General features: G+C 43.8%; 1 protein-coding gene across 1 annotated transcript in view; it reads right to left on the bottom strand.

Annotated features, from left to right (window-relative positions):
* Window positions 1-25836, bottom strand: part of SMURF2 (SMAD specific E3 ubiquitin protein ligase 2) — a 1271870-nt gene that overhangs the window by 967785 nt on the left and 278249 nt on the right. Inside the window, exon 7 of the mRNA XM_069655016.1 lies at window positions 8747-8830. Coding sequence (XP_069511117.1) covers window positions 8747-8830 — 84 coding nt within the window. The remainder of the gene's footprint in view (window positions 1-8746; window positions 8831-25836) is intronic.

The following is a 25836-nucleotide window of genomic DNA, read 5'->3' on the forward strand; positions in this document are numbered from 1 at the left end:
GCCAGAATGGCGCCTGCGTTGGATTGACGAAGGTGCAGTGAGGCGTTGGAATAAATCTTATTTCTACGCCTCCAAGATCTTCTCCTTCTTGCCTAGAAGCGCTGAGGACGAGGTGGCTGAGGTCGACGGAGGCTTGAACTAGAGTGACGCCACAGCGAACACTGAAGAGTGCGGTTGAGGGTGTGCAGACTGCAAGAGTGGCTCCCCCTCCAATTGCCTATACTTGGCGTTGAGGTGCCGACTGACAGGCTGGGCCGAATGGGGCTTAAACCATCCTTTTTGGGCCAAGGAGACTACATCCTTCTGCATTGGTATCCCTGTTCTAGCCGCAAAGTGTAGACGGAGGACCTCGGCCAGGACCCCCGCCTCCAGTTGTTCGACCTCGGGTTCAGGAAGCCCCAAATATTCGGCCAAACCCGAGAGCCGTTCATGGAAGTCCTTGGCGGAAGATGGCGTGTCGGGGTCCTCCTCCTCGTCTGTGTCCATCAGGGTGTCCGGAGCAAGTGGAGGAGTGCTGGGCGCCAAGTGCTGCGGTGTAGGAACCGGAGCCGGTGGCTGCTGCGGAGGCTGGTACGGAACCACCTGAACTGTGGGAAGCAGGGGAGCCAGAATTGAAGGACCTGGCAAGGACAGGGGGGGCTGCCTGGGGGCCTGTGGCGTGGAACCATAGGGGGAATTACTATAGGCGCAGACAGAAGGGGTGGAGGGAGCATGTCCCTGATCACATCCCGAAGGATGGTCCCCATCTGAGGAGATCTCATAAGTGTGAGGAACTTTTAAAAAAAACCTGTTCTCACAGGCCGGTGGGGTGGTAGGTGGTAATGAAAGGTTGGTAGCGGATGGCTGCTGCGGCCAGTGCATACTCGGTCTTGCAGGTTGCAGGGTAAATCTGCCTTGCAATGCTGTTGGATGAGCTGTAGGCCACATACCTGGTTGAGACCAGTCCCACCTTGAAACTCGTTCTCCCACCTGCTCCGCACCAAGTGGTGGTATCGGAAGATCAGCCATTTTGTCTGGCGTGGTGGCCATTTTGTGGGGCTGCGTGCCACGTGCCAAAGTCGTTGTGCTTGCCTCACTGGGCATGGCATCCTCCAGGACTCTTGGCGGTGGAGCATAAGACCTACCCTGCACCTCAGGACGGGGCCTGGTAGGCGTGTTGCCCTCGGCCGCATCGCCGGTAGGGCTGCTTAGAGGCGCCCCCTCAGACATCTGCCCCTCGGATGTACATCCTGTAAAAGAACCTTGCTGTCCCTCAGCACTCTCCCCAGAAGGATCTAATGACCCTTCGGCCTGGCGGCCAGTAGCTGAAGCAACCTCAGTAGCTGTGCTGGTGCGAGAACCTGACTGGTTCCTCCCCCTCTGGCATTTCCCTGGGAAGGAGTCGCCCTTGCGGGGTGCGATGGAAAAATGCGACTCTACCTAGGGCTCTGACTAGTGTCAGACGAAGTTCTTCAAGTCTTCTGGGGGTGACTTCTCGAAGAGCTCCCTTCACTAAGCTATCCTATTCGTTAGAGCATGCGGTGTAAGCGTGTCACATGCGGTACAACTCTCCCGGCCATGATCGGGGTCAAGGCAGCGGAGGAAAAGAGCGTGAGGCTCGGACATAGGGAAGAGTCCTTCACAGGCTGGACCCTGCTGAAGCCCGCTGATGTCGACATGCGCCGGGGAGGAGCGTGGCGGCAGAGGACCGAGTACCTGATTAAGACCAAAAAACAGAAGACAAAAGAAAGTATCTGGGGAAGAGCGTCTGGTATTACAAGGCTGAAGCCAAACCCAGGTGCACTGGTGAAAGCGGACCGTTCCCGTCAACGTGGAAAAAAGGACTGGGGAGTGGCGCCTGTAGGAGGAGTCAGGGGAGCAGATGCTCCCAGGGCCACGCCCCTCTAAAATTTAAGGGGGAACAAGGTTTTTTCTGGTGAATAAGGTTTTGTCTCCCGTCCCTAGTGAGGGATGCCCATGCGGTATGGAGGAAAGAGGGCAGGACGTAGGAGGAAGGAAGAATAAAAGCACGACAAGAGCAGGTTTTCGGACTACTAGAAGGAAAAACTAGCAGTTGGGGCATGGTTATACAGCAGAGCGAAGGTATCCGGTTGCATGTTAAAGGGTTGGCATACCAGGGTATGTTACTATGATTTCCATTGCTGCTTTATGCAACATTTGTGCAGTAGGTATCTGGACCACCTTGCTGAAGGCAGGAGGAATAAACTACTGGGCCCAAGAATACTATTAGCTGCCAACACTGGAGCACCAAGGGAGCCACTGGTCTGAGTTAGGACAGTGGTATGTGATGGGGCTAAAGATGTTGCATGCCATGAAGCAATATCTAAATGGCTCTGCAATGTGTGTGTGTGGCCTGTTTATAAACTGTAGAGGGAATAGAAACTTGAAAGATGAGTGGGCTACTTGGGGGTTTGGAGGGAGAGCTAGTCGGGGAGTGTCTTGGAGTCCTGTATGAATTTCAATGCATGACCAAATGGCATGCTTTGAGTCGACTGTTGAGCTGAAAGCAGATGACTTGTAGCATTGTCAGTGAAGTTACCATGGTGCAGAGAGAGAGGCTTACACAGCGACCAGAGTGGCAAGGGAGAACTTCCATTGTGCACGTGCTAAAGCAGTGAAGCCCACTGAGGAGTACAGGGCGCGACCGTTTCTGCTTTTTCCGGCTGGTCCTGGCGGTTTGGCGGTAAGCGCTTGTAAAACCAACCGGTTATCCTTCAGTTTGAAAATACAATCTATAACTTGTTTTCTGTTCACCAGCACAAAACCAAACAAAGGGAGCGGTCTGGCAAACCGCCCCCGCATCCATCTCTAAATAAAAGATAGATTAACCAAAAACCAAAAGCATCCAGAAACCAACATGAAAAAACCAGTGACCACCAAGGACAGTTGGCTGCTGCCAGGACTTCCCCTAACTAATATCGCTGAAGAAACGGGACGCATATTGCGAAGCAGCCTCTTAACAACGAAAAGCCCATTAGAAATGACCATCACACACCCCATACCAACATTATCACCCTCAATCCCCCCTCTACGGTCCCCCCATAGATATAACTTACCTACTTGTGCAATGACAGTCAGTAGATGCGCCTGGTAGTGCTCGTTCTCCCCGGGAGACAAACAGGAACACATCCAACCATAGTGATGTCTCACTGGCAGCCGCAGGTGGGGAAGCGGGAAGAGAAAACACGGAGTTAGCGCCAGAAAAGGCGACCGAGGGCAAGGGGGGCGGGGGGTCGGTGCAAGTGGAGCAGATCGCGCAGACCCCCGCCTTGAACTTGCTCGTGGACTCAGAAGAAGCGCGAAGGGAAAAGCTGGAGGAGGCGAAAGAGGAAACACCTGCCGGGTCCGCAAGAGCTCAGCAGACAATGAACTCTGCATTCGCCATTACAAAGAAACATGAGACAGGGGCCGGCGAAAGCTGCAGCCGGACCCCCGATGGCTTGGCACAGAAAGAATACAAAACCACGAACACAGTCAATACATCACAACAAATCTTTTCTACAGAAGAGGGCTCAATAAACTTTTTAGATCATACCCCTTCAAAAACAAAAAAGAGAACAAAACATGTTTGCTCAGCCTCAAACGGCTGATTCAAACGGAGACACACCCAGTGACAGCCAGGAAAGATCTATCAAGTCCCGAAGTGAACTTAACTGACATGAGAGAAAATTACTCTCTGAATGGAACCATATCAGGCAGATCGGGATAGACAAGAATTAGACGATACCAACATTCTGAGCGAACATAACTGGGTCCAACTACATGCATACTCAGTCAAGGACCCCAATAGTAAGAACTTGCTCCGAAAAGCATCGAACCTCTCACCGGTTGATCAAAATGACAAAATGAAAGCAGAAAATACTCAGCAATTTAAAACCAAAGAACTTGAAAACCATCGAAACTCAAAAAAATCAGAAGTTACTACCCCTGATATTACCTTTTCATCAACTCCAATTCTCAAACCCCCGTTGAAACTACAGCAAAAAAAAAAACGGGCAAAATGACACCTCAGACTAATAACCCGATCGGAAGATTTTTTGAGAAGTTAGGAAAAACTCCCATTATGAACCGATTTGAACTTTCTGATATGGAAATACTTGAAGGAATCCCACCATCTCCCCATAGAATGCCACCTAAACAACTACCCGCAACACACCCCCTTGAATTAGGAGGCCTGCCGCCCCAATTACGATGGCACTTTGGTCAAAATGAGATCCTTTAAGGTAAACCGGAAAAATCTAGACTTGATATTGAAAAAAGTTGCATGAAACCAACGAAATCGATTCAAAAACAAGGAACAAGAAAACATTTTGGAAAACAAAGTCATATTTAAAGAAAACGATAACCAGAAACCAAGACAAAATTCAAAAACCAAATACTCGAACAACAAGGATGAAGTTGCATTGATAGAAACTATCTCAAAAGAGAAAACCACGTCCAACCAAAACAATGTGATTGAAGAAACGAGAAAGCCAAACCAAGAGACAACAATAAACAAGGCAAAAAAGAGCCATGGAATCATACAGAAACCGAACACTGTTCGTGCAAGAAACCAAGAAGAAATACAACTGGCAGAGGCCATACTAAACTACAAAAATATGATTAAACGTAGAGAACTGAATTCAGACCTGAAACCCACTCATCAGCAAAGAAAGGATGACACCTTGGTGGACCCTTTGCGACCACTTTTTTCGACTCCAAACAAAAGCAAACCGGGACAGGAAACCATAAAAACAAAAGAAAAAAACTCACCTGGAAAAAAGCCTGACTTACAACTTGTTATGTCAGCAGTGACAGTTGTCTTAGCACCATTCGGAAAATTATACGAAACCATTAATGATACATTGAAGGATCACACTTCAGTATTAGCATCTGTAAATTCAAAGCTGACTCACTTGGAAGGATACATTTTGGCCCTTGAATCGTGGAAGGCTAACATAAGAAACCAAGGAACACAAACGGATATAACAGAATCACAAAAAACTACCCAGACCAACGAAAGAATGATGTGTTTCAATTCAAGAAAAAACCAGTGAACACTAGCACCCAAACCACTCAGGCTGAAACTTGTGAGATCAATAACGACAAAGTATTATCAGAGGCACTAGAAAAGCACACTGTGGGACCAGCACCAAAGTGCAACAAAGATAAACCTAAGGAGGACACACGAGAAATAAAGTAGTACAAAAAAATACACAAACTCAAGAGAGAAGCAGAGTGAAACTGAAACATCGACAAAAAGTAAAGTGAAAGACTATCACCCAAAAAAACCACAAGAATCAGAAAATTCTAACATACAACTGGCTCAGAAGAAAGTGGAAAAAATACCTAAAACAAACAAACTAATGACAAAGTGGATAACTGTCACAGACAAAAAAACAACTAACAAAGAGAACAGCAATATTCAGAAGAACCAAAAAAAAAGAATCCAATTCAGTGCTGGATGAGAGTATGATTGACATATCTAACATCAGCACCTATTCTATTGAAAACTCTGAGCCTGAAATACCTCGACCAACGGCTAAAAAAAGAAAGGTATCATTTGTGGAAAACGAACCACTAACACAAAACCGAAAGGTTAACCAATACAAAAGACAAACGAAAAGTTCAGAACAAAAAAAAAAAAAGACAATTCGGAGGACTCAAAGTGCAAAAAAGATCAGATTACCCCAGAAAGAAAAACGCTGTTCCGACTATCGAATACAAAGGTAAACAAAAATGACTACAGACAAGGAGCCTATGAGGAAGCTCATCTAAAGCACATCAAAAGAAAATCCGAGAATGAGAGACAAGAAGAAAAAACAAAAAGAAGTGATAGACGATATCAACAAAGTTACTTGACTCCCATAGGACAAAACGGAAAGGCAAGCAAAACAAATGCACAGAGAAGTCTCGTCATCGAGGCACATGACAGCAGACGAAGAGAAAAACCTTCAGAAAATAGAAATCGGTCAAATCAAAGATCTTCGTACCAGTCTTTACAGCAAAATCAAACTAGAAACTCAGCGATATTTACTCATAAGAGCAACTCGACACGAACATTAAAACTTGAAAGAAGAGACAGCTTGGGAGAAAAAATTATACTAATCAGACGAGCCACGCTGAAACTCCTGGACAAAATCTCAAAAGGAGAACAAATCAGAAGTATAGATATAAATATAGTAGAATTTGCACACAAAGGACGGACAGAGAGCATTTTCTTACATATTACGTCCCAATCAGTAAAAAAACTCATGCTTCTGATGACAAAGGAATTACTGAACAGAGGTTATCTCCTGCGAGAAACAACATCAGAAGAGAGAGGACATAAGAGTCAAAAAACGAACAGAACAAAACAAGATCATAGTCATGAGAACAAAACAAGCGAAATCAGGGATTGGATAAAGAGTACCCCAAACAGAAAGTATGCCCTGAAAGAAAAAAGAAAACACACTCCAACTGTGGAGAAATATGAACATACGAAAGAAGCAGATAGAGCAGCAACTTGCAAATCTAAGGGTTCAAACTCGACACAAACTACAAGAGAAAAAGAAAAAGAAAAACTAAGAGAAGATCATTACATTAAAAGACACTGGAATGACGGCGAAGAGGATATAGAAAAAATAAAAAAATCAGAAAAATAAACCGCCCTGTCAGGATGCAGGCCGATACAGGAAATGAAAGAAACACTAAGGGATATAACTTCGACCCAGAACCAACAAGACTCAGCGGAAAAAACCTCAAAAAGATGGGCATGGTTCCCCCTAGCGTTGACACGCTACACTGGAAAATAGCAGTCAATTGGTTCCCCTTCAGGTGGCGAAAGGGAACAAGCAAAGATGGAACCTGCTCTAGATAACAGAGCAAACAATCACTATCGGATCATGGAACACCAGAGGCCACATCCATCTCACAGAACCTGGCGAGATTGTCAGTGAGGCTGATGGGTTCTTGGTTATATTTTATGATTGTTGAGGTGTTGGTGAGGTCACTTACCTGATGAGGAATTTATGAGACTGACCCAATACGGTACAATCTTAAGGATGTTCTTTATTTAAATTGTGTATGCCAGTTTATTTGTACAAGTGAATGAGAATGACCCAATTGGGTCCAGTTTTAAGTGCATTTTTATTTCTGCTTCACTGGTTCTTTGAGGCCCAGTCTACAATGGTTATTAGGATTAGATTGGTCAGGCCTTTGGAAGTTTCATGTCCAATGCTTATTTTACAAGCAGAAGTGTACATTACCTTTAGGATTTGAAAGCCTTGAGACAAATTGCTTGTTTTTACTGCTGCATTAACCTACAATGGGTAGTGTTACATCAAAATCCCTACACTAATATCTGAACAGCTAATAGTAAGTTGTAGACCACGTTGTGAAAGAATCCTATATGCTTGTTTGACTTTAGAATAAGAATACTGCGCAACAGACTTCAAGAAAAACAACCAGTAGAGCTCATTATTCAACAAGAAGCAAGTCACGTCAGTTTTACGAACTTGCTTTCACTCACAGCCTACCAAATATCTTGTACCACACATCCAATTGCGTTGAGCCCTTATATGTGCAGCAAGACATTTAATTTCAAATTGCAAACACACATTCCAGTGCATGTTATAGGCCTGTGTGATGCTGGACCAGACTGTAAACAAAGATGGGCATGGGTATGTAACCAGTGCAATGTTATGACCGTTGAAGGCACTGCTCGAGAAACTGCTGCGTTTGAGGGAAAAAAAGGTTTATTTCACATTGCACAGCTGAACGTGCAACAAAGCTAGGTGCACAGGATAGGTACTTGGAGCTGCCAGTAAAGAAAAACAGCACTGCAGAAATATAACTGCCACTTGTAACATAAGAAAACCTCTCTAGGATATAGACATTAAGCCGCTTCAATACAAGAACGGTCAAGGGAGAGGAAATTAATCAAGGGAAAGCAGCAGAGAGATCGAAAAGGATAACTATGATGGAATCTGGTTAACTGAGGTTCACCATGATATAGCCTGACCAGTGAGACTGATTAATTTTACAATTGTATAACCGAGTAAATATACAAATTGCATTACTCTTTTTTTTAAGGAAAAATATGTCATATCACTGATTGCATTTCAGGCTTTCATTGTAGCTGAGATGTGCAACATACAGTTCTCTCGGCTGCAAGCAAAAGTATCTAATGTCTAAACGGGTGTCCTGCACAAAAGAATAATCCTTTCCAAGAGGTACATTTGTATTCCTTTATGGAATCTACGTATGGAGAACACAAGGGGTCAGACTCTGTGAGCACTGAAGTACACCAACATAATTTTACATTGAATAAAATATAAGACTCGTCTGGCCCTCTCTTGTTCGCACTTTTTGCGAAGTGCTTTATTCTAAAGAAGGGAACCGTATATGGGCCAGTTGGAACCTAGTGAAATCATCATTGCTATGCCTACAAAGCAAAAAGCACAGAACTGGCATACTTCCCATGAACATGTAATCCAGAGGTTTTATTCACTACGTCCAAATGTCCAATGTATGGTAATCAACAGTGCAATTTTCAGTCCCAAGAACCTCCATACCCCAAAATACTCGAGCAGCATGCCACTGCTCCAAACATCAGTGCATTCTTCAAAGGTCTTGATTACTTCTGTCTACTATCTATCTGAACGACACTATTACCATGTCACATGTATGAATGGGCAGTAGCAGGTACGTAATCAGTTATCAGGGGACGAGACAGAGTAAATGAAAGTAGAATCTTTGGAGTGAATCTCCCTGTGTTGTTTCTTACCGTGTTGGTCGCTCCCACTGAGTTGTTCTTGTAATATGATTCAGATACTGGATTCTTCCAGAGGCAGTACGTCTTTCTTCCCAACTACAGTGGAATTTAAAGAGGGACCGATATTAGGCAATGTAATGGCATTACAATAAAAATCTGCCAAAATGTTTCCACAAGAACTGGCGATCCAAGAAAAAATATACAAACATATCAGAAGATTTTAAAGGAGCACCATGGAACTATAAAAAGCACCTTTACTTCCCAAGCCCACATCCATCCTTATGAACAGTTGATCCAAGTTTAATCCCAACCATAAACGCAAATTAATTGCCAACAAGTAAACTTTATACATTCGTAACAAAATGTAAAAATATAGTTCTAGGCTAAAGTACAATTGAGTACAATCCAGAAAAAGTTAAGATAATTTAATTAAACTAAAATAAAAGTAAGCCGCTTTGTAGTGCAAGTTGATATACACAATAATGCTGTATTTCTTGTTGGTTCACTCAGCTTTGAGCACTGTTCTGTCAAACTAATACATAGCAATAATAACTCTTGCTAAAGCGGCAAATATAGGTGACCCCCAATCCTTCCTTGTTTGCTACAATACAACCAACTCCTTGTGGACTAGCCAAAATTAAATATCCCCCAAAGCTTGTGACATTTCTACCGAGAGATCATGGAGCACACCATGTAAAGTATCCTGGCTTTGGGAGGGCCACTTCCAACAGTCCATTGTGGCTCAAAGATCAGAAATATAAAAAAGGTAATGTGTGATGTATGAAAATGTTGCGAAATTGAGGCAGACACATGAATAGCTTTTGTAATGTCTGCATATCTCCACCACTGTACTTCAGCCCAGCACTTAAATATTTGAACAGTTTTGCATGTGCACAATATTAAAATAAAACAAATCGGAGGCAATGACAGCCTTATTCAGTGTCGGATTCTGTAGGGGGAAAAACAGTCCTGCACACCAATAAAAACAAAAGACAAATTAAGCAGTACCTAGCAGTAAACTTACTGGGACATTTTGTCTCTTTCAATACACAGTAGGCCAATAGAATTGTTTAAAATTACCCGGTGTAGAGTTATTAATTTGTCCCACATCGCCCCCATAAACTGTCCAAAGATGGTCGGTCAGGTAAGCCCTTTGGTTACTGCCTTATTCCCATGTAGGACAGGTTGATCCTGGTCATATAAGGCCCTAATTCTGCAAGGTATTTCCCAATACCCACAACATTCATTTTACAAATATATAACGAAAATAAAGTAACATCTGAACTAAATGGGCTTCCTGTGGAAATACATGAGAAAGCCACCCAGACCGGATTTTATTTGGATTCTGAGACTTGATGGCCTTCTCACATATGGCCACATGAAACTGGAAAGCTTTGTAGAATGATGTATGCCAACTTGATTGGTCGGTTCAGCTTTCAAGTAAGCTGTACAAAGAGGTTATATTGCTGAAAAAACCCTGTGATGTGCCACAATGGAAGAGCATTAATACACCAACAATGATGGCAAGCGTATATAAAGGTCCAAGGGTGACGACGAGATTCCAGGCACGAGGAACTTAGTTGTGAATATTTGTGATAGAATACTAAGTAAACAAGAAGATGCTGTTCTACAAAAAGGACTCAAATTTGTACCGACCTTTGGAACGAGCCTATTTAACATGAAAGTCGAACTTCACAAATTTACCAGGAAACTGAAACTTAGGGTTTTCTTCGCAGAGATGGATAACTACAACATTACAGAACGAGACCTACTCGACCTAGTAGAATTCAAAACTAAGAGCACATTTGTAGTTCCTATTAATGTACCATCAATTGACATCTTTGAAAAAATTGTATCATCAGACCTCAAATTTGTTTTGGTGCACCAAAAAACAAGAAACTCAGTAGAGGTAAAATGGCAATTATTCAAGGCCTATACACTGACGACAAAATCACAATAAGACCAGCTGATAAAGGGGGAGCCCTGGTACTTCAGATTACACAAAACTATGTAATAGAGTGCATAAGACAACAACCATACCGTCTATGCTAAAATAGATCATTATCCTACAGAAGAGATCCACAAGAATTTAGTACTTCTAACCAGAGCCGAAGAAAGAGAGATGATTACGAAAAAAACTAAATCATCCATATTGAACCCAAGACCTGCAAATCCACACTTCTATCTCCTACCCAAGATTCACAAGAGGCTGACCAACCCTCCAGGAAGACCAATAGTGGCAGCAACGGGTAGAATACTACAACCCCTTGGTACATTGACTATTTTCTACAGCCTATAATACAAAAGACACAGACATACGTGAAAGATAGCACACACTTTTTGAACATTTTGGAAAGAGTTCAACTAACCGAAGATGATATACTCTTCACAATTGATGTCAATAGCTTGCACACAAGCATTCCTCATGACCTTGGTCAGGAAGCAGTAGAGTGGCTCCTCTTACAGGAGGGCGCAATAGGAGCAGTCAAAGAATTTCTACTATCACCACTGATCTTCATCTCAACCAACACCTACTTCAAGTACAATAACGAATATTACCTTCAAACATCTGGCACCGTCATGGGTGCGACCATGGCTCCATCATATGCAAACGCATTTATGTACCGTTTCGAGACCACTCATATTTTGGAACATGATCAATGGAAGGATAAGTTAAAAATCTGAGTATGTTACATTGATTACATTTTCTGGGTATGGCAAAACACAAGAGAATCACTTAACAATTTTCTTATATACATCAACAGCATAGACCAACTAATTCAATTTAATTCAGAAATAGGCAAGCCTGGTATACACTACTTGGACGTAAAAGTGAATGTACACAATCAACAGATCACAACTTCCCGATTCGTCAAACCCACAGACAGGAACACCTTGTCACACAGCATGAGCTTTCATCGACAAAAGACTCTACGCAACTTACCCTATGGTCAGATGTTACGTTTAAAAAGGATCATAAGTGATCAAGTAGAGTTCGAACAAGAACCAACAAAGCTGCATTACAAGTTACACGAACGCGGTTATCCAGAGGATGATTTAAAATTAGCATCTGACAAAGTGGCTGCCAAAACCAGGGCTAGCACCGTAACACCGAAAGCTAAACCAGAAGCACCAAAGATAGTATATGTATCAAAGTTTTCAACTCAAGAGTTTGCTAATCAAAAGATGTAATAACAAACATTGGTCAATTCTTACAAACGACGACAGGACCAAACACCTATTTACCAATCAACCAGTGTTTGCAGACCAAAGATTAAGCAATCAGAGACTTGTTAGTAAATAACAGAGATAAGAAACCAAGAAACCCCAAAAATAATAAACTCGGCACTCACCCATGCCTGAATTTCAGCAACTGCAACAATATAATTAAAGGTGAGGTTGTTTTACATCCTTACACAGGAGAAAAGATCACATTAAGATGCTTCGCAATGTGCAACACAGAGAACAGCATATATTGTATACACTGCCCATGCAGCATATATTATGTGGGTGAAACTGGCTGCAAATTGAGAACTTGTATTAATGAACACAAATCATGTATATGCAACAAGAACAGCAATTCAGCGGTAGCCAGACACTTTAATGAAAAAAAATCATAGTGTAGCACAATTTAAGTTTCAGGCTTTGGAAGTCATCGAGACCTCTCAAACAAATATGGAAATCAAGAAAAGACGCCAACAGAGAGAATCCTACTGGATTGATCAGTTGGACACATTGTCACCACTGGGAATGAATGAGGAGTTTGACCTGAATTGCTTCTTTTGATTTGTTCCTTTTGAATTGGCCTGTATGAATTATTTTCCTGAGGAGTTTATTATGAACATGAATATTGATACACTCCAGTAGGAATCTGTGAATAATTTTATGAATTGGTTTGCATAAATTATTTCCCTAATGAGTTAATTACGAACACTGACATCAAATTACTACACTTCAGGACTTGTTTTCTCAACTAATCTACTTTTAATACTGACATGGATATATCACCACCAGTAAATGATAATAGTCAGCTGATGAGATGACTCCATTTGACATGTCCCAAAAATAGCCAGTCTCTAATGGTTAAATACTGAACATTATCATGAATCAGTTACGTCTAACCTAGATCATCTCTTCCTGAAGATACATGTTCATGTCACCCATATCTAACATAACAGAACTGTAGCTGTTAAGTTGTTCTTGTGGAGGCATATACCATGCTAGACAGTTGCTGTGGCAACGCCACGTGTTCAACATCGAGTTGACTATATTACATCCTACATGATTTGTCATATGCAGTTCCAATGTCATTTCAGAATATCCAGCTGACCATCTTTCCAACCTCGGGAGTATATAGCTGGTTTATAATTAGCCAAAATCAGTCAGCACCGTCTCCTAATAACACAATCAGCATTGAGGCTATCGATCGGATCACTAACGCAAGTTGAGACTAGCACAACTTTAATCAGACACACATATGTTTCATATTAAAGGTTAGGGCATAACTTGATTATTCTTCACATCTCTTGAAACGCTAGTTTGTTTATTTTATTTGTATAGCGCTCCAGACCCAGGGGTAGAAGGGCGCTTAAGAAGATGGCTACAACATTGAGAAGTATCTTGGAGTTGCATACTTTGTAGATACATACGTATAATATATATATATATAACAAAATGGAGTACAGTTTACAGTTTGAATAGCATACAATTATCAACATACAGTTTCCAATTACCAAGCAGGGGTGTGAGGTCGGGTGTTAGTGAAGCTACTCTTTGTTTAGGAGCCAACTGATGCCCTGCTTCCTGAAGATCTGGAAGGACTCGATAGTCTTTATAAATTGCCTTCTCCAAGATGGCCGACGGATATCTATAGGTTCAGCCATCTTAATGTACCAACGTTGCCTTGACAACATTTGTTACTTGAACACAAAGACTCACCGCCGAAGCTTCTGTCCGCGGTACAATCACCTCTTACATTAGCGATCCTCGATCTAAGGTAACAACCCAAAGGTTTTCACTAGGAGTAGCCAATTTCGCAACCATGAGATTAAGCGTACTTACAAGGTCTTTGCTATGACTTCTTTTGTAGGGGAAATCGCGAGTGGACCACACAGCGTAACAAACAAAGACACACCATGCAGAGAGGTCAGTAGTCCTGCAACGGTGCATGGGTGTTAAAGCAATGAGACATGGGCACGGAAACATGAATGTGGGAATGATCTAAGGGTGAAGGCACATGATACTGTATCCTGTAATAGACACCGGAAGCATCGAGTAGATTTCACACATCTCAACATTTTTAAAAATAACACAGGCTAATAATCGACATGAGTTTATCAAAGAACGTGCGAATTAACACCAAAGGTGTGGTAGAACAATGCACTATGTATTTCAATTGCTTCTGTGTTCCGACTATTGTTTCCATTGTTTCTCCATGTCACTCTCCTCTTACGTGTTTTGTTCTTTCTCAATGTGGGTACCCTGTATTCAAATGTTGTTGTATGTCATGAAATGTTACGATGTGTAGAGAAAAATTAATATAAGAGTGGGCCCTGACAAAGGATTGTATCCGAAATGTATTGGCCATACAGTCATCGTTTGGCTGAAAACACGATCGAAAATACTTTGGTGAATAATAACCAAATACTAAGGAATAAAAATTTGCAGTTGAAAAACGACCCACAGTATTCAAGTCATGATTTAGAATAAACTTGAAGATTAATTAACCCCTAGTGGGATATTTGGGTGTGCGACCCACACCAAAGGCTATTTAGCCTAGGTGTCTTCTCTCCAAGCGCATGTAATTGCTCATCAATCTTTAAGCAAAATATATCTGAGATGCATTTTAAAATGTCTTAGCTTCACATGCACTCTGTAATAAGCAGAGGCTACCAGTAGTATTGGTATTGCTAGGCAATAAACGATCACCAAGATAGATAAAATCGCATAACATATCAATGCATCAAAATTCAGGGCTCGAAATTGATGGGAGCCATTTAGCTCCTGCTTGTAGCATATAAGAGCCTAGTTAGCTTGACAACAACAGCTACCAGTCATCACATGTGGCTCCCCAGGCCAACTGATACCGAACAAACACCCATATGAATTTACCTCGAAGGGACAAAATCATACGCGTTCTACTTTTGTGGACGTTCGATTTGTGAAACGCTATACAGTAGCTCTGGTTCTCCAGTGGTAGCTCCTGGTCACTGGTTAATGCTGGATACCTAGGAGTTTTGCTTTAGGTCCTGCTAATCAAATCTCAATTTAGGTCCCCGAAATTGGTGCCCTCTTAGCTCTACTCACGATCCATGGCAACGCAAACATGGACAACCTTTATACCCTTGATTACACTGTTGTGCAACTAAAAGCACATACAAAGGAATACATCCTCCCACCTACCTTCAAATAGTAAATGCCTTGGTCGATCAGGGAATCTCACCAAGCACCTTAAAAACAGGATTAAGTCAAAAACTCCTAAAATAAAAGAAAATGGTCTAGACACCGTCAATCTTGCCAACTACTGGCAGATTATGATCTTCCGTTCATTGGCAAAATCATTGCAAAGGTAGTTGCCAAGCAACTCTATGATTGGATTAACCAACATCGTCTGCACCTTGTCTAACAATGCATATTTAGTCCAGATGCAGCATGAAAACAGCCACCATCCAGGACTTAGATGAAGCTCTCTAAATCATGGATAAAGCTGCTGCATCATGGTCCTCCTTAGCCTCGCTCCTGCAGTGTTCGACACAGTCAACCACTTCACACTTACAAGCAGACAGAATGGGGTTCAGTGGCACAGTCCTTAAGTGGTTTGCTTCGTACCTCTTAGACAAATAACAAGCAGTTCAGATGGTTAACCTCAGATCCAACCGTTGCCCGGTCACCTGCAGAGTGCCAGAGGAGCAATCATCTCTGTATTGAACCACTCCAGGGTCCCTTTTACATCCCTAATCACTTCACCAATACGCAAAGGACACCCAATTATACCTCATAAGACATTCACACTACAGTAAATGCCAGGTCTCCATCCAAGCTTGAATGAAAATCACCAACCTGAAACTCATCCCATCAAAACAGAAGCCTTACTAGGCCCCATCCATGTAAATAGGTGGCAACCACACTGACTGAATGACATGCTGCTTTATGTATTCAAACCACAGTTGGAAGTTGGCCCAGCACGTCAAATCACGCAAGTGTATTATTGACAGCTCCCTCTGTCAAGATATCAACATCAAAAGTCCCATAGCACCCGATATCATATCACTACTCCGGAAGTTAAAACCCTTCCGCCCACTTGAGGATTTCCAAATTAAGGTCCAGACACTGGTAACCTAGCACCTTGATGAAGGGCACAACCTCCTCACCAGCATCCAGGTCCATGCCTGGCTAGCCCTAGGGCCATTCAACACAATGCTGCATGCCTCATAAAAGGAGATGGGAAATGTAACCACATCTCCCCCATCCAAGACAATTAAGCTGGCTACCCATCGCTGCCAGGATAACTCATCAAAAATACATATAAAACAACTACTGCCTGAATACCAACCTACCCATCCACAAAACACACAGGCTCTGTTGGAATGCATTAATCTAGGAGCCAGACCATTTTGAGGCCCGTGACTAAACTCGCATGCCAAGAGAAAAAAAAGAAACAGGAAACATGCAGTCACCTGCAAACACAATCGCTCCAACACTCCTACACTTCAGGAGGGAACTCAGCACCCTGATCTTCAGAGAGTACCTAGGGTCACTTAAGACCAGAGACTTCTTGGTATATACCAGCCCTGCCGTATGGGATATCCAAGCTACTATATAACTTGTTACTTTCCTTTCCACCAACCTTGGTGAACCCCTCCTTCCTCGGCCATAACAAGCAATCATAGGTTTTAATTTTCACCATTGTAGTAAACTTTCTCATCTTGCTCACTTTCACCATGCATGCCTTTTTCTCCCAAACTTAGTGAATGTAACTACCATGTTTAGACTTTGTTTTTTACATAACACATTTACATAGCAGTGTAGTTACTTAGAAGAGGTGTGACGGAGGCAAAAGCTAAGGAGGCAGTGCTCAGACTTATGTGGCCGGACCCAAATAGAGGGTGGCACAAGAGAACCCATGTTGCTGGGGCAGGAGGGTTCTGAGACCTGCAGCAACCATTGAGAGGAGGTCAAAGGACAGGAGAGCGAGTGGTTTGAGAAGTAAGAAATTACACAGGAGAGTCTCTGTGCAAGCTGGAAAGATGGGTCTGATATCTGGAGAGCACAGCAGAGTGTTGTGAAAAACCAGAGAAGCCACTGACATTCTGACACTGGAAGCCAAAACTCAAGAAGTACTGAGAAGAAATACAAAGACAAGCCAAAATGAAGGGTTCTTGAGGTCTTAGTACATGAGTTAGCCCTGAGACTGCAGTCTGAGAAATACTGAAAGCACAAAGACATCCAAAATACATTCAGAGACAGAGAGTACTGGTGCTGCATTTTAGGAAATCGGGAAAACCACGAAAGATTACAAAAAATACACCTATTTTTTAATGACCATAAAAGCCCTTTTGATAAATATTAAAGAAATCTTTGTGTGACAACATAAATATAAAGCTTTATAGAATAGAAATAATCGTTCATGTGAACTTCTTTTGCCTTTTCATCAGTGCATTCATCCCTCAACTTACAGGATATAGTTCGAAATGAGTGTTGCTCCCCCACCACAGACCCACCTGTCCAGAACTGTTCCCACCCAACTCCCCCAAGCAACTTCTACATCCCGGTAAAGAACATCCCATTGACTGCGGTAACATGTGATCTACAAACCTACTGCCCTCCTTCACACCCTTCGATGTTCAAAGGGTGCAAAAAAGCCAGTGAGCCGATATGTAGTTGTTAAGACGGATTTCTGAACTCTGTCCTGGTGGCGCAGAAGTTCAGAAGGCCATCCTAATTACTTGGAACAGGGTAACCTCTGGAAGAGCCAGACAAATCAAGGTAGCGATTGCGGCGGTCAAGACTAGGTCTCAAGAGGGGTGAGGGTGACTGAAAGCCCGCAATGAGCACACAAAGAAAGGACATTTACAAACTACTCCAAACAGGTGTTATATTAAAAATTGTACACATTTATTCCAAGGCCTTTAAAACAATGACCGTAGCGAGAAAATCACAATATAACAATAGTAAACCAACACATACCATACCAATACAATATATATACAAATACAACAAGTCTCAAGCGTTAGATGCACGAAATGTGTAGTCCACCTAAAAGGGAAGGAAAACAGGCAGTGCGAAATAATGCTTAGACCCAGTCCGCCTTCAGAGGCACCTAACTAAAAGGAAGTCCGAGCCCTGCAAAGAGTGGAGCCTTGTGCTCAAAAGTACCTGCACACGCTGGTGCCAACGGGCAAAAGGGGAGTCTCTTCGAAGGAAGTCAGGCAGATCAGATTAGTGCACAAAAGAAGAAGAACAAGTTCCGCGACTCAAGCGCAGCCTCTGTGGGCAGAAGCAGAGCGGAAGTACGGAAAAGGGCGCTGTTTGGACACAGCGGGGAAAAGCTATGGGCTCCTGCAGGAGGGCGAACAGTTCCTAGCTATGCTACTCACCGGTCCCCGATGCAAGCAGACCCAGGCTTCTCCGCGTCAGTTTCAGTAGCTGGCAGGTTCAGAAGAGCAGGGAACGTCTCGTCGTCTTGTTGTGTAAAAGACGTCCCAATCGAAGAAACTCGCACAGTTTGTTACCACAGCAGGGCAACGGAGCGGCCGTGTGTATCTGAGCCAAATGTACACTACTCACTTCAGACCTGGGAACGCCAAGTGTACGAAGCGTGTGAGAGTAACAAGAACTCGAAATACTACACAACCTGGCGGCGGTTACAGAGCAAGACTCCTATGTAAGCTGGTCAGTCAGCTGGACGGCCCAGAGACGCTTCCGAAGGCTTACTGGCAGGAGATGTTGAAGATGCCGAGAATAGCTGTTCCCGCTATTCCAAGGGTCGAAGTACCAGTACCGGCCTTCTGGTTCGATCAAAGGTAAAAAGGGTTTCACAAGGCGACAGCAGTGCAGAGGAGAAGTCCTTCAGCGGGTCACCAGCGATTCCTCGGTTCAGCCTCTTGGTTGCAGGATACTTGGCTCCTGTATTCCTTCGTTCGTGAAAACTCAGGAGATCGACATGGTAGTGGTGTTTCCAGCCCCCTCTTATCCACGGTTCCCTTCGCGCCAAAACGGAGGGGACCCAATGGGAGATCCGCTCATCAACACTCACACCATTCGTGGACCAATCACGGACCACGGTGGTCCCAGGCATTCACACCACCCTAGACTCTCTGGCACCCAGGATGTGTATTGGGACCAGGCATCCCAGCCCACATCCTGGAGGCACACACAAGACATGTAGAAGCCCGCGAAAGCATCCGTGTTTCGCGGGAAAGTACATGCCCAAATAAGGAAGGCCCTGGGTCGGCTCGACCTGGGGAAGGTGAAGGGAGCAAGACGGTCAGCGGACAGGACAAAGGAGCCTCGTGGTCTGGCCATTTTGGGAGCCAGGCCACCATTTTGGGTTAAGCGCAAGAAACGCGCTTAGAACGCCAAAAGGTCCTCAAATCACAAGAAACGATCGCTGCCACCATTCCCGTCCCTGAATCACTTGCACCGATCAGTTACAATCCTAAACGAGTATCTGGGGCCTGTAGAAGGCTAGAGGCCCAAGAGAGCTGTAACTTAGCTTACAGTGCCCTCTTGTGTCATGTTGCACGAAAGCCGCAACATGATAAAAGAAACTACGGGAAACAGCGTTCCCCGGTACTGACTGTTTTAAGGGCATGTCAGTTTCCCCGTAAGAAAGGAGCGAAAGCCCAGAGGAGTGCGGCAGAAGGCTGCACTTCTCTGGCAAAGTCGAGAACAAGGTGAAAAACAACAGCAAAAAGTTTAGGGGTTGCCACATGGAAGGAAAATTACCTACAATCACAACATCTTTCCTAACAGTAGTACAGCCCAAAAATCCCCATGCACTTCATGACTAAAGAGGACTTTGGCACCTTGCATTATGCAGGCCTCAACATGTTCACTCACTACTAGCAATATGCTTGTGATAAAGGATTGGTGATGAGCAAGAAATGGTGTGATGTGTATCTGGAGAACCAAGCGGGGCAAGCCACTATTTCCCTGGCTCAGGGTTCGAAATGGAGGGGAGCTGGAGCTATTCCAACTCCTGCTTTTAGCCTACGAGCTACTTTTCGCTCCCCAGGCCAACTGATGCCAAACAAACATATCTTTGTGAATATTACTCTATGCATTAGGGACACTCTATAAATAAGCATTAGAACACATCTAGAAAGCATTTAAAGCATAAGGGGCCATAGAAAAATTAGCAAAATGTTGTTTGCATCTTATGTTGAAGTTAGATTTGCGGAACGATATGTACTAATCTCCCGGTTCCCCAGTGGAAGCTCCTGCTCACTGGTTAATGCCAGATAGCCAGGAGCTGCTTTTAGGTCCTCCTCATCTAATCTTCATTTTGGCAGCAGGAAACTCAACTTGTACCCCTGCATTATGAATTTGCCCTCGACTTTCCTTAATTCCAACTTCATATTAGTTAGCATGCTCACTAATAAAGGCACTCCCTGCGGTAAACAACTATGAATATTAATGTTTTTATTATTAGTAACAATTCAGGCAATGTATTCTTAACAGAAACATTGCAGTCGTTTTCTTCTGGACCTCTGTTTAACACCTCCAGGTTATCTCTATTCATGGTGAAAGAATAAATAAGAAAGGAGCAGGTTTAGCAATTCATTTTATATGCAGTAGCTTAATCTAGATGTTCCAACTACATGTGAAATACGGACAAGAAAATCAAGTTTCTATCTTAAGAAACACTTAAGTGTGCATTACTTTTTCGCCCCACTCACCACAAAAATAAAACCGAATTTGCTAAACCGTTAATTGAGCCACTATTTCCCTTGACTACTTCCAAGAAGAGCTTGCAGAGCATGAACCTGGGTGATTCCAACATGTGGGGTGAGAATCTCAAGGACACCAATGTATCAGAAACACTAGACAATGAGGCTTATGTCTCATAAGGCATGCCCTACCCACTCAAAAGTCCACATTAGAATGGAGACATCAAAAAGTATTGAACTTGAATATACACGTACAAAATACTACAACATTTGGAAAATAAAATGTTTCCTAAACCATCTCCACGTATTTCAAAAGAACGAGCCCAAAAGATTCATAATTATTTCAAGAGAACATTTACCAAATCAGACATTCAATTAACTAACATCTTCTGATGATTTTTCTGTGCAGTTCAATGTTCCATTTTAAGATTTCCCCGGAGGACCTACAAACATAACAAAATAAAACATACCTCATGCCCAGGCACCAATGGCAGTAAAAACGTTAAAAGAATGAGTGGAAGACCCACTGCATTTCTTAAACACATTTGTTAATGGGTGCACCAAAGCGCAAGTCCACCAGTTTTCAAATGATCATGGATCACTCCCTTCCTGAAGGCAACCTCACTTGACCTGCACATGGCAATTAATTACATGCCTGTATCTGATGCACCTTTTGTTCTAAAACTTCTTGAAAGAATTGCTACAATGGGAATTCAATCATTTGATAAAACTCATGGCCTTTTAGGAAAAAGTCAAACTTGGATTTGACTGGGCAGAAATTTGGATATCGTTCTTGTTAATATCTGCGAGGAACCCCTTGGAATACTGAAACCCACAAACCTGTTTACTTATTGTGCTTCATTTGTCTACTACATTTGACACGCTTGACTGCGATGGCTTTTACGTAGATTAAGGTGTGTTGCGGGGGTATGGTAAAAAGCATTTGTATGGTTGAAATCTTTCCTTATCAAACAAAGAACTGCTACCCTAGAGCAGGGGTCTGCAACATTTGGCTCTCTAGCTATTTGGGACTACAACTCCCATCACCCCAAGACACATTTTGCAACAGTGAGGGATCATGGGAGTCTTAGTCCAGCAGACTCCTGCCATTTATTTGTGTATGTATACAGCGCCAAAGGTTCAAAGGCATCAGGGTGCTACCATAAGGACACAAAGGACAAATTAAGACGGGACAGATTCGGCAAGAGCAGGGGGCGTAACTGGTTAGTCAAATAACGAAGATTTTCAAATGCTTTCTAAACAGGTTCCAGTCGCAGCTTGATGGTTAAGGATTTCCATGCTTGAGTCGCAAGAACAGCAAATGATATTTCCAAGCATGGGATCTTCTGGCCCCGGGAGTGATTAGCAACCTTGGTGGATTGTAAGGCTTTAAATGTTCCTTAAGATAGAAAGGAGCATTTCCATGGATACACCTGTGGATAATTGATAGGGCTTTGAATTTTGTTTTCTGAGACACATGGAGCCAATGAAGCCGCCTTTTTGCCTGCCTTCATATCCAAATCAAATCTTATCAGAGAAATACCAAACATCCCTATTACACTCTTGTCCACAAAAATTACAATCTCTGCCACGACCTCTCTAAACTTACATCTCATCTACAGACATCCAGGCCCCATCTCCACCTTTGATGGAGACATCGCCGCCCTACTCTCCTCAGACACTAAACCCACCTCTAAAGTGATCATCCTTGGTGACTTCAACCTAAGTCCCCATGACGGTTCCGACACTCAAGCATCCATCCTAGCCAACTACATCAAAACACAAGGCTTCACCTTACGATCGGCCGGCCCAACCCACGCAAAAGGTTGCATGCTTGACTGACTCGCAGACTACAACTGCACCGCCTACATCTCCAATAATAACCCCTGCCCATGGTCTGACCGTAGAATTATACTATTCACTATCAACACCAGCTCCCCTACTAATCTGTTGACGCAGATAGCACCAGTCACCCAAGCCCGCAATTCGCGCAACATTACACCCGACAGCATTCTCCCACATCTCATTACACCTACGGAAGAGATCATTGACCCTGCCTCCCTGGTTTATACCCATAATCAAGCTATGAAATCAGCCCTGGATGCAGTGGCCCCTTTGGGGCCCAACCCACACAAAAGGTTGCCCGCTGAAGTGGCTCGCAGACTACAACAAACGCCGCCAACATCTCCAATAATGACCCCTGCCCATGGTCAGACCATAACATTATACCATTCACTAACACCACCAGCTCACCTACTAATCTGCCGACACAGGTGGCATCAGTCAACCAAGCCCGCAATTCGCGCAACATCACACCCAACAGCATTCTCACACTGATCCCACAGCTCACGACACCTACAGAAGAGACAATCGACCCTGCCTTCCTGGTCTATACATATAATCAAGCTATGAAATCTGCCCTGGAACAGGTGGCCCCTTTGGGGAACTGCAAAGCTAAACCTAAAGCACACCTCAACCACTGGTTCACCCCTTAGTGCAAAAAAAAGAAACACAGAAAATAATTTGAGGGGAAATCCCTCAATCACAAACAAAGAACAATTCACCTCTATAGCTTCAGACTACAAAAAAACTACCCATCAAGCCAAAAGTAATGCTTACAATCTATGCATTGAAAATGCCAACTCGAGCTCCAAAGAGCTCTTTTCAGTCCTAAGAGAACTAGAAAGCCCCTCTCAGACACCAGACTTTTGCATCAAAGACTAAACCTGGTGTGAAAACATACAAAAAGCTCTCATGGGCAAAATCATGTCACTTCAGCTCAAAATTAATAATAAAAAGTTAAGACTTAATACATCCCAGCATCCAATCTCACTCTGCCTAAACGTAAGCCTTTCCCTAAATTTGCCCCTATTACGATCGAGGAAATGACCAAAATCATAAAAGGTCTTAAGCCCACTCGATGCCAAGGTAACATTTGTCCCGAGACCCTAATCAGAGACTGCGCAGATAATGTGGCACCTTTCATAACCTTCTCATAAACCGCTCATTTGCCTCCAACAAAGTACCAAACAACCTGAAGGAAGCTTGGGTGATGCCTCTTTTGAAAAAAAACACACTCGACCCGAATGTACCTACTAACTACCGCCCCATCACAACGGTACCATTCTTGCTAAAAAAATCCCGGACAGGGTAACTTATGTCCAGATTTAAAAATATCTAGAAACACACCACCTGCTGGGTCTCTGGAAATCGGGTTTCCGCCCAGGCCACGGCACGGAAACGGCCCTATTAGACCTTAAAGCGCAAATGGACCAGATCAGAGAGAGGCGGCCTAGCCATCCTCCTCCTCCTAGACCTCTCGGGGGCATTCGATTTGATAAACCACAACATCCTATGTCGTCGTCTAGCCAGCGATGCCCACCTCTCCCACAATGCCATAGCATGGATCAAATCATTCTTGTCTAACCCAACGATGAGAGTTTTCTCATCCTCCTCAGCAGGCAGCCCTACCCCAGTCTCCTGTGGAGTGCCCCAGGTTTCTTGCGTTTCACCAACCATTTACAACACATTTACAAAACCCGTCTTTTATAAGCTGGACTTTATGGGCGTCACATATACAAATTATGCTGATGAGACCCAAATTCTTATTCCTATCACCGGCGACTATAACACAGACACGAACAACCTAAATGCAAACTACCTCATGATCCGAGCCTGGATGGCCCAGAATGAGCTATGTCTTACCGATAAGACTGAGATCCCGATTCTGGGCAGCCAGACAAAAATAAAAAATCTCTCACCTCTGTACCAATCCTTCAATATTGATTGAAACAAGATCATTACTGCCAAAGAAGTTAAAACCCTAGGAGTCTACCTCGACTCCTCACTTACACTCATGGCAAGTCAACATTTCCTCTGCATCCGCCTATACAGCGAAACTCATCACGGCCTGTAGACCCTATCTGACCGAAGAGAACCGCATCACCTTGGCAAGAGCACTTATCCTCTCCAGGATCGACTACTGCAACGGCATCTTTGCAGGCTCTTCATCTAAAAACAACCTGAAACTCCAAATAGTGCAGAACAATGCCATAAGAGCAGCTCTGAATGTACCCAAATCAGAGCACATTTCATCCGTCAGAAGAAACTTTCCCTGGCTATCAGTGAAGGACCGGATCAAATTTAAAGTACTCACACATAAATGTCTAACCAACATCGCCCCCCGGATTCTATCCAATCTGATAGTAAAAAAACAATCAGCCAGACCCACCCACACTGCCTACCTCGGACAACTGACCAAGTCCAGATTCTATAGACAAAGAGCAGACGGCTCAAGCTTCCTGTCATGGCAGCCAACTACTGGAACGCCCTACCACTGGACATCAAAATGGATCCTGCCCTACTCTCATTCGGCAAAAAACTAAAAATCTGGCTATTTTCTCTGTTTTGCTCTGCATCTAGATAGCGAGGCCAAACATGAGCATGACTCCATCCCAAACAAACTCACCGCTCCCAACCCACCATCATGAACTCGCCAGTAACCCCCACTGTACCACCCCAGCCCCAATCCAACTCCCAAGCCAGAGGAGCATGTTGGCGCTCCAAACATCCAAAAGCCTCCGTTTCTTCAATCCCCTCTCCCAACTCCCATGCAAGCACTCCTCCCTCCCTCTCTCCCCCTTTACCTCAATGTCCGCACCCCCATCCCATCACTGAACCACCCTCCCACCTGCTCATTCCCCCTCACCTCCCCCACCCCTTGCCCTATCCTCCCGTCGACACCAACTAACACCAGCCTCTTGCCTTATCCATCTCCCTCTCTAAAAACTGCACATCTCATCCTGGCAAGAACAGTGGCCTTATTTCCATCACCATCGGACCACCCCACCCTCTCTCTCACACTGACTGCACTAAAAAACCTGAAAAAGAGAAAACAAGCCTGCTCCCCCTCTATCTTTCTCTACTCCTCACCCCTCCTTCCATGACCAATAACCACACTCACCCCCCACTGGTCCCCACGCTCCCCCCGTCCCTCTCCCCGCTTCCAACCCCTCTCCGTCGACTTTTCGCCCAGCACATCCGACACCACCAGCCCCATGAGATTCACACATGAATCCCCTGTGCCCAATGCTTTCCCGCCCTCTGACCAACTCGCCCCACTCAGTCCTCCCCCCCGCTCACACCCTCCTCCGCTTGCCTACTCTTCCCAACCTCCATCGACCAGTCCACAACATTCACCAACCAGAACCC

This window comes from Ambystoma mexicanum, chromosome 3q (assembly GCF_040938575.1).
Source record: "Ambystoma mexicanum isolate Mex_15411 chromosome 3q, UKY_AmexF1_1, whole genome shotgun sequence".
NCBI lineage: Eukaryota > Metazoa > Chordata > Amphibia > Caudata > Ambystomatidae > Ambystoma > Ambystoma mexicanum.